Genomic DNA, 9310 nt, shown 5'->3' on the forward strand with positions numbered 1-9310 from the left:
GAGTGCATGGGTGCAGGGTGCATGGGTGCCTGGGTGCAGGGTGCATGGGTGCCTGGGTGCAGAGTGCTGGTGCAGGGTGCATGGGTGCCTGGTGCAGGGTGCATGGTGCCTGGGTGCAGGATGAATGGGTGCAGGTGCCTGGGCGCAGGGTGCATGGGTGCCTGGGTGCAGAGTGCATGGGTGCCTGGGTGCAGAATGCCTGGGTGCAGGGTGCATGGTGCAGGGTGCATGGGTGCCTGGGTGCAGAGTGCATGGGTGCAGGGTGCATGGGTGCCTGGGTGCAGGGTGCATGGGTGCAGGGTGCATGGGTGCCTGGGTGCAGGGTGCATGGGTGCCTGGGTGCAGGATGCATGGGTGCAGGGTGCATGGGTGCATGGATGCAGGGTGCACGGGCACGGCAGAGCGCTGGGGGGGGGGGGGGGCGGGGTACCGAGCAGGGTGTGTGGGTGCTGTGGTGCGTGGGGCAGGGTGCGTGCCTGCAAGGGGTTGCAGGGCAGCGTCCTTGCATGCACGGGGCACAGCGCCTGGGTGCTCAGCGCCGGGGCTGGATGGGTGCCCGGGGAAGGGTGCTGCTCACACTTGGGCGCTGCGGGCCCCATCCCACCCAACCCAGCGCTGCGTTCCCTGGGTGCCAGTGGGTTGGTGTCTCATCCGGGGGTGGTGTTTGTTGGGGGTCCGTGCGCTACCCCTGACCCCCCAACATTCCCCTGTTTCCCCCCCCCCCGCAGCGGCGGGCATGAAGGGGAAGGGCGGAAGCTGTTCTACAAGGCGATCGTGGGGCAAGGAGACGCTGCGCGTCGGGGACTGCGCGTCTTCCTCTCGGCCGGGCGGCCCACCTGCCCTACATCGGGCGCATCGAGAGCATGTGGAGTCTGGGGCAGCAACATGGTGGTCAAGGTCAAGTGGTTCTACCACCGGAGGAGACCAAGCTGGGCAAGCGGCAGAGCGACGGCAAGGTGAGAGAGGGCGGGCTGCTTTGGGGGGGGGGGTGGGGGGGGGGGTGGTGGGGTGTGTTTGGGTGACACGGCGCTGTGTGTCCCCCCCCCCTATCCCGGCAGAACGCCCTGTACCAGTCGTGCCACGAGGACGAGAACGACGTGCAGACCATCTCCCACAAGTGCAGGTGGTGGGACGGGAGCACTACGAGCAGATGACCCGCAGCAAGAAGTACCAGGACCGGCAGGACCTTTACTACCTGGCGGGCACCTACGACCCCACCACGGGCCGCCTGGTGACCGCCGACGGGGTCCCCATCCTCTGCTGACCCCCCCTCCCCCCCCCCCCACAATGTGCCCACCCGGGGGGGGGACAGGGACGGACCCCCATCCCCTTCCCACCACCGCGCTCCTTCCCTGCGATTATGCAAAGCCCAGGGGTGGCTGGAGAAGGAGGGGGGGGGGGGTGTGTGTGAGTTTTGGGGGGGCATCGTCACGGAGGGGGCGCAGGGCGGGGGGGGGGTGCCCCTACAAGCATACTTTCCCTAGTACTCTGACTGTTTGCCAGCAGGTAAAGCAGAAATCAGGTGTGTTGTTCTATTTATTTTGCGTGTAAATATTGTATTTCTTCCGGGAAGTTTATGGAAAACAGACAAACGGACAGAAAAAAAAAACAAAACAAAAAAAACAAACAAACAAAAAAAAAAATTACCCAACCAACTCAACAACAACGGAAAAAAAAAAAATAAAAAACCACAAAAAATAATAATAATATGGGGCGGGAAGCGGGGTGGGGGGGTCGCGTTTCCGTTTCAGTGCACTGTTTCCCCAGCCTGGCTGGGACGAGGACAGGGGGGGAGCTCTGTATATAGGGGGGCCGCGGCGGCAGGGCGGGGGGCTCGGCCCCGGCGTGGCGCGGCGCGGGGCGGGGGGGGGGGGGGGGGGCTCTCCCGGTGCCCCCCTCAGCACCAGCGGCGCTTCCCTCCCCCCCCCCCCCATCAAACCCCCTGAGATGGGGGGGTTGGGGGGGGGGTCCGCCGCTGCCCGGCCCCAGTGCAATAGCGGGGTGGCCGCGGTGCCGGCGGACGCTGGCCCGTCCCGCCGAGCCCTGCCGCCGCCCCCCCCCCTCCGCGCTGTAAATGTGTACAGGCCGTGCGCGGCGGCGGGGCTTTCAGTGTAAACACTAAAAAAAAAAAAAAAAAAAAAAAAAAAAAAATTTAAAAAGAAAAAAAAAAAGAAAAAAAAATCACAAAAGACGACACAAAAAAAAAAAAACAAAAAACAAAAAAATCAACGATAAAAATTTAAAAAAAAAGGAAAAAAGGATTAAAAACACAAAGGTTTTATGAACAGCAAACTCTATGTAAAGGCCTTTTAGTATGGAACTTTTTATTGATAACTTGGCTTATGAATAAATATGACCCGTTGCCGGCTCTGAGCTCTGTTCTGCCTCAGCTTCCCCCCCCCCGGGGCCCGGAGCAGGGGGGGAGATACAGGCGGGGGGGGTGCAGGGGGGAGGCTGGGGGGGTGCGGGGGGGGTGCAGGGAGGCAGTGGGGGGGTTGCAGGCAGGGGGGGGCAGGCAGGGGGGGTGCAGGTGAGGGGGGTGCAGGGAGGCGGGGGGGGGGTTGCAGGCGGGGGGGTGCAGGGGGGTACAGGGAGGCGGGGGGGGGGTTGCAGGCGGGGGGGGTGGGGGTGCAGGCGGGGGGGTGCAGGGGGGTGCAGGGAGGCAGTGGGGGGGTTGCAGTCGGGGGGTGCAGGGGGGTACAGGGAGGCGGGGGGGGGTTGCAGGCGGGGGGGGTGCAGTCGGGGGGGGTGCAGGGGGGGGTGCAGGGAGGCAGTGGGGGGTTGCAGGCAGGGGGGGTGCAGTCGGGGGGGGTGCAGGGGGGTGCAGGGAGGCAGTGGGGGGGTTGCAGGCGGGGGGGGTGCAGTCGGGGGGGGTGCAGGGGGGGTGCAGGGAGCAGTGGGGGGGTTGCAGGCGGGGGGGGGGTTGCAGGGGGGGGGGTGCAGGGGGGGTACAGGGAGGCGGGGGGGGGTACGGGCAGCGGGGACGCTCTCGGGGCCGGTCCCCATCAGGGGGTGGGAGGGGCGGGGCCAGTGCGCTCCCGCCCCACGTGGGGCCCGACGGGCCGGAGGAGCTCGCACGCCATTGGCCGCGCCGCAGCCAACCCGCGGGTGCGGCCTTGCGGAGCCCGGCGCCCATTGGCTGGCGGGGAGCCCTTTTGTTCTCCGCACCCGGGTACCGTTAACCCTTTCCCTCCCGCCGGCAGCTGCGGAGGGGGGGGGGGGAAACACACCGGGGGGGGGGTTGTAAGGGCCCCCCCCCCCTTCCCACCGCTCCCCCCCCCCCCTCCCGCGGAGCTGAGGCCGCGCAAACTCGTGTTCGCGCGGCGGAGCGGCGGGGCGGTGCTGCCCCCTGGCGGCCGGGCCGGGGCAGGGCGCGACCGACGGACCCGGGGACCGACGGACAAAGGGCGGCAGGATGGGGGGGGGGGGGGAACGGATGGGGGGGACGGACAGACGGACGGATGGACAGGCGGGTGCGGGGGGATGTGGACAGCCAGCCAGCCGCAGGGCGGGACGGACAGATGGCCGGGCGGACAGGTGCGGGGAGGGCCGGGCAGGCAGATGGGGGCGCAGAGGGCTGGACAGACAGACAGACAGACGGGCGGACAGCTGGGGGGCGCGGGGGGGGGGGGGGGGCGAGCACAGGTGCTGCGGGGTGGGTGGCCGCGGGGGACTCATCCTGCACCCCCAAATCAGCGGAGAGGTGTGAGGGGGGGGGGTCTGTCCCATTTCCCCCCCACCCCCGCAGGCTTTTGGCAGGGTGGGGAGCTGCGAGGGATTAATTGCACTTTAATTAATTGGGGGGGGGGGGGGTCGGGGTGTGTATTTGTCCCTCCCCTCAGAATCCAGGGCAGAGCTGCAGTGGCCAGGTCAAGGGGGGGGGGGGTCGCTCCCCAGCAGCACCAGCCAGGAACCCCTACCCCACCCCTCCCCTTCTTTGGCACCAATACAGCCCTTTTTAGCCCCAAAGTGGCACCGCAGCTCCAGCTCAGTTCCGTCTTGGGACCCACAGCCCCCCCCCACCACCACCACCAGAACGTCACAGGAGCACTGTTTTTGTTTTTTTGTTTTTTTTATTTTCCTTACACCATGATGTGGTTGTTGGGCATTACAATTTCTCAACTTTAGGATGACTTACAAATTTTGGTTTCCTACCGTCATGTGAGAACATTAAGGCAACGTACAAAAAAAAAAAAAAAAATCTGACATAAATTAAAACGATGCATAAATTTACAGGTGTAAATGCAAAGTTTCAGCAACTCAAAAGTTGAGGAACTTCAGCCCCGTGATGGCGCCTGGGAGAACAGGGAGGGGAGGATGAAGAACTGGTTCGTAAGGCTCGGATGCGATATGTGTTCCCAACCTTGCTAGAACGGCAGCGACAGAAGTGAATTCTCGATGGACTCCTACCAGCCTCTACGGGAAAATCTGGAATATTCCACACTGGATGTACGGCAAAGTCTGGCTCCCAATACCCTGTACGCGCCCGCGGCGGGCGGGCAGGGGGCACGGCGCCGCACCGGCCGAGCCGTACAGGGTATTTCGCTCGGGGTGTAGAGCGAGGGAAAAAACGGTTCAAAACTGGGAATAAACAAGGTCAAATTCAAGTGAGAGCTCGGAGCATCCAGTGCTGACATGTGTCTAACATCAGATACAGACTTTTCCAAGGGTAAGTTTCTTTTGAAAGAAGGCTTATTCCAGTTTTATGAGGCTAGCACGAGGTGTATAGATTTGCCTGGGCAAACATACACTATAAGTGAGACAAACTCATGCAGCAGGCGCGGGGCGCCCGCCGGCAGTCCGTTTAGAAACATTTACGGTGAACGATGGACGGGCCGGACTCGTCGTACTCCTGCTTGCTGATCCACATCTGCTGGAAGGTGGAGAGCGAGGCCAGGATGGAGCCGCCGATCCAAACCGAGTATTTGCGCTCGGGGGGAGCGATGATCTGCAAGAGGAGAGCGGCGAGGCGTCAGGGCCGAGGGTGGCCTTCGCCCACCCCGGGGAGGGGGGGGATGAAGGAGCTGGGTTTTTTTTTTTTTTCTTACCTTGATCTTCATCGTGCTGGGCGCCAGGGCTGTGATCTCCTTCTGCATCCTGTCAGCGATGCCGGGGTACATGGTGGTGCCTCCGGACAAGACGGTGTTGGCATACAGGTCCTTCCTGATGTCCACGTCACACTTCATGATGGAGTTGAAAGTGGTCTCATGAATGCCGCAGGATTCCATGCCTGGGGGAAAGGGGAGGAGGAGAGGGGGGGGGGGGCGGGCTCGTCAGCAACCCCGCTTTGGGTGACACCAACCCCACAGCGCCGAGGCACCGCCCTGGCCCACACCTACCCAGGAAGGAAGGCTGGAAAAGGGCTTCTGGACACCTGAACCTCTCGTTGCCGATGGTGATCACCTGGCCGTCGGGCAGCTCGTAGCTCTTCTCCAGGGAGGAAGAAGAGGCAGCGGTGGCCATCTCCTGCTCGAAGTCCAGGGCGACGTAGCACAGCTTTTCTTTTATGTCACGGACAATTTCCCTTTCGGCTGTGGTGGTGAAGCTGTAGCCTCTTTCTGTCAGGATCTTCATGAGGTAGTCTGTCAGGTCACGGCCAGCCAAGTCCAGGCGCAGGATGGCGTGGGGCAGAGCATAACCCTCGTAGATGGGCACGGTGTGGGTGACACCGTCCCCAGAGTCCATAACAATACCAGTGGTGCGACCGGAGGCGTACAGGGACAGCACAGCCTGGATGGCCACATACATGGCTGGGGTGTTGAAGGTCTCAAACATGATCTGGAGAGAAAAAGGGGTAAACGCCAAAAAGAAAAGAAGTCAGTTAGCGCCAAGTCACGAGCGGGGTCACTCGCACCCACATTAGAACACGCATGCTGACATGCAAAAAAAGAAAAAATAATCGAAAAAACAACTGGTGTGTGAAGGAAAAAGCAAAGAATGCAGGCAGAAAACACAAATGAAAGAAACCTGAGGCGTCAAGGAAGAAATGCCAGGAGTACAGAACCCTGAAAATGTCGGGAGAAAAAACAAAAAAAAAAAAAAAAAGAAAACAAACTTAGGTTTAAGATGCCTTAACAAAAGGAGGTTTGTGAGCAAGACAGAATCAAGGGGCAGCCCCCGGGCGAGGGACGGTACCTGCGTCATCTTCTCTCTGTTGGCCTTAGGGTTGAGGGGAGCCTCTGTGAGCAGCACGGGGTGCTCCTCGGGAGCCACCCGCAGCTCGTTGTAGAAAGTGTGGTGCCAGATCTTCTCCATGTCGTCCCAGTTGGTGACGATGCCGTGCTCGATGGGGTACTTCAGGGTGAGGATCCCCCTCTTGCTCTGCGCCTCGTCCCCCACGTAGCTGTCCTTCTGCCCCATCCCCACCATCACGCCCTGGGAAGCCCAAAGCTGAGTCAGCACCCGCCGGCAGCACCCCCCTGGCCCCCCCCGCCCCCAAATCCATCACACCCCCCCCCCCGCCTACCTGGTGCCGGGGGCGACCGACGATGGAAGGAAAAAACGGCGCGGGGAGCGTCGTCCCCGGCGAAACCGGCCTTACACATCCCGGAGCCGTTGTCGATGACGAGGGCGGCGATCTCCTCTTCCATGGCGGAGGCTCTGCGGTGGATGCGGAACGGCGGGGGGGGGGGGGGGGGCCCGGTCAGCGAGTTCGCACCGGGAGGCGGAGGCCGCGCCCCCCCCCCCACCCCCCCCTCAAATTAATTAAAAAACACGCCCCCCCCCCCCCCGCCCTTCCCTGTTTGAATCTCCCGCGCCCTGACGTCACCCGCCGCCGCCGCCAATCGCGTCGCGTCCCCCCCACACGCCCGCTCGGACGGGTGAGACCATTCCAGTACAGTGGGGGGGGGAAGGGGGGGGGGGGGGAAGAAAATAGGAGATACGTGGCCACAGCCCACCCCAGCCAGGACACAGCCCCCCCCCCCCCCCCCCCCCCCAACACCCCACCGGGGACCGGAGGCGAAGGGGGCGGCGGCCCCGCCCGCCGGGGTCGCGGGGCCGGTGCCGGTACCTGTGCGGGGGAGGCTGCTCTCGGCGCTGAGGGAGACGGTGCCGCCTGGTTCGCTGCCGCCGGCTGAGTGAGACCGTCCGGTTCCCAGCCCCGCGCTTTTATACCCAGGGGGCGTCGGCCCCACCCACCCTGCCGAGAACATCGCCATATATGGAGATCTTTCAGAAACACGCGTCCTCATTGGCTGGCTCGGACCCGGCCACGTGGGGCGGCTGCCGGGCTGCCCCCGCCCCGCGGCACCCCGGAACCTGCATAGGGCGGGGGGGGGGGGGGTGTGAATGGCGGGGGGGGGGGGGGGGGGGGCAGCGGCGGCGACCCCCGGCCCCAGCGGGGACACCCCACACCCCCCCCCCCCGCCCGCACCCCCGGCAGCACCGGGCACCTCCCCACCTCCCACCCCGGGGCAGAGCTCCCGCTTCCCCTCCGGTAACGCGGGGGGACCTACGCCGGGCCTGGCCCCGCACCCCAAAGGTGTCACCGCGCCCCCCGCACCACCGGGCACCCCCACCCACCCCGGGCAGCACGTGCACGGTCTCGAGCAGCACGTGCACCCCATTCACTCTTATCTGCACCCCCCCCCAGCACCCACCCCCCCCCCCAGCACCCCCAGCACCCGCACCCCGCGGGCACGGGCCCCCTCGGTCCCCATCGCCCCGCCCTCGGGCAGCCCCCCCCCCCCCGCATCCCCCCCATAGGTGACACCGCGTATCCTATAGGTGACACGGCGTGGGCATCCCCTGGCTATAGGCACCCCCTGCCAGCACCTATAGGCAGGCCGTGCCCCTGGGGCAGCACCCTGCACCCCCAGACAGCACCCCGCACCCACAGCCCCCTCTGCACCCCCCAGACAGCACCCTGCACCCCCCCCAGACAGCACCCTGCACCCCCAAACAGCACCCTGCACCCCACAGGCCTCTCTGCACCCCACAGGCAGCACCCTGCACCCCACAAACTGCCCTGCACCCCAGACAGCACCCTGCACCCCCCAGACAGCACCCTGCACCCCCCAGACAGCACCCCAAACCCCCAAACAGCACCCTACACCCCCCCAGACAGCACCCTGCACCCCACAGGCCTCTCTGCACCCCACAGGCAGCACCCTGCACCCCACAAACTGCCCTGCACCCCAGACAGCACCCTGCACCCGCCAGACAGCACCCCGCACTCCCAGACAGCACCCCAAACCCCCAAACAGCACCCTGCACCCCCCCAGACAGCACCCTGCACCCCACAGGCCTCTCTGCACCCCACAGGCAGCACCCTGCACCCCACAAACTGCCCTGCACCCCAGACAGCACCCTGCACCCGCCAGACAGGACCCCGCACTCCCAGACAGCACCCCAAACCCCCAAACAGCACCCTGCACCCCAGACAGCACCCTGCACCCCCAAACAGCACCCTGCATCCCCCAGGCCCCTCTGCACCCCCCAGACAGCACCCTGCACCCCCAAACAGCACCCTGCACCCCACAGGCCTCTCTGCACCCCACAGGCAGCACCCTGCACCCCACAAACTGCCCTGCACCCCAGACAGCACCCTGCACCCCCCAGACAGGACCCCGCACTCCCAGACAGCACCCCAAACCCCCAAACAGCACCCTGCACCCCAGACAGCACCCTGCACCCCCAAACAGCACCCTGCATCCTCCCAGGCCCCTCTGCACCCCCCAGGCAGCACCCTGTACCCCCAGACAGCACCCTGCACCCCAAACAGCACCCTGCACCCCACAGGCCTCTCTGCACCCCACAGGCAGCACCCTGCACCCCACAAACTGCCCTGCAACCCCCAGACAGCACCCTGCACCCCCCAGACAGGACCCTGCACCCCCAGACAGCACCTGCACCCCAGAGAGCACCCTGCACCCCCCAGACAGGACACTGCACCCCCCAGACAGCACCCCAAACCCCCAGACAGCACCCTGCACCCCCAGACAGCACCCTGCACCCCCCAGACAGGACACTGCACCCCCCAGACAGCACCCCAAACCCCCAAACAGCACCCTGCACCCCCAGACAGCACCCTGCACCCCCCAGACAGGACACTGCACCCCCCAGACAGCACCCCAAACCCCCAATCAGCACCCTGCACCCCCCAGGCAGCACCCTGCACCCCTCGGGCCACTCAGCACCCCAGCAGCCCCTCCCCCCCCACCGGGCACCCCAAAACCCCCCCCAGCGTGGGCGCTCACCCACTGAGGGCGCTCCCACCCCCCAGAGGGTGCTGCGCACCCCACGGGTGACACCCCCACGGGCACCCCCGCCCGCCCCACCCCGAGCACCTCCCTGGGGAACACCCCCA

At 65.0% G+C, this 9310-nt stretch overlaps 2 protein-coding genes across 2 annotated transcripts; one reads left to right on the forward strand and one right to left on the reverse strand.

The window, feature by feature from the left end:
* The first annotated feature begins 416 nt into the window (after window positions 1-416).
* BAHCC1 (BAH domain and coiled-coil containing 1) lies at window positions 417-1539 on the forward strand. Its single transcript, XM_042802592.1, has 2 exons — window positions 417-956; window positions 1059-1539. Exons 1-2 carry the CDS (start codon window positions 737-739, stop codon window positions 1262-1264), a joined length of 426 nt encoding a protein of 141 aa, XP_042658526.1. The 5' UTR covers window positions 417-736; the 3' UTR covers window positions 1265-1539.
* Window positions 1540-4053: 2514 nt separating this feature from the next.
* ACTG1 (actin gamma 1) lies at window positions 4054-6600 on the reverse strand. The gene is given in 6 exon segments (XM_042802389.1): window positions 4054-4948; window positions 5049-5230; window positions 5340-5778; window positions 6136-6375; window positions 6467-6499; window positions 6501-6600. Coding segments are annotated over 6 exon segments (1128 nt in total). The 5' UTR covers window positions 6591-6600; the 3' UTR covers window positions 4054-4804.
* Window positions 6601-9310: the final 2710 nt, after the last annotated feature.

The sequence above is a fragment of the Tyto alba genome, unplaced genomic scaffold (genome assembly GCF_018691265.1).
Source record: "Tyto alba isolate M040663 unplaced genomic scaffold, T.alba_DEE_v4.0 Super-Scaffold_39, whole genome shotgun sequence".
Taxonomy (NCBI): Eukaryota; Metazoa; Chordata; class Aves; order Strigiformes; family Tytonidae; genus Tyto; species Tyto alba.

What these genes read in the sequence shown, in the direction of transcription:
- BAHCC1 (XM_042802592.1), top strand. Translation starts at nt 737, where the DNA reads ATGAAGGGGAAGGGCGGAAGCTGTTCTACAAGGCGATCGTGGGGCAAG. An exon ending in AGCGGCAGAGCGACGGCAAG is followed by an intron (nt 957 to 1,058) that starts GTGAGAGAGGGC and finishes CTATCCCGGCAG; the next exon opens with AACGCCCTGTACCAGTCGTG.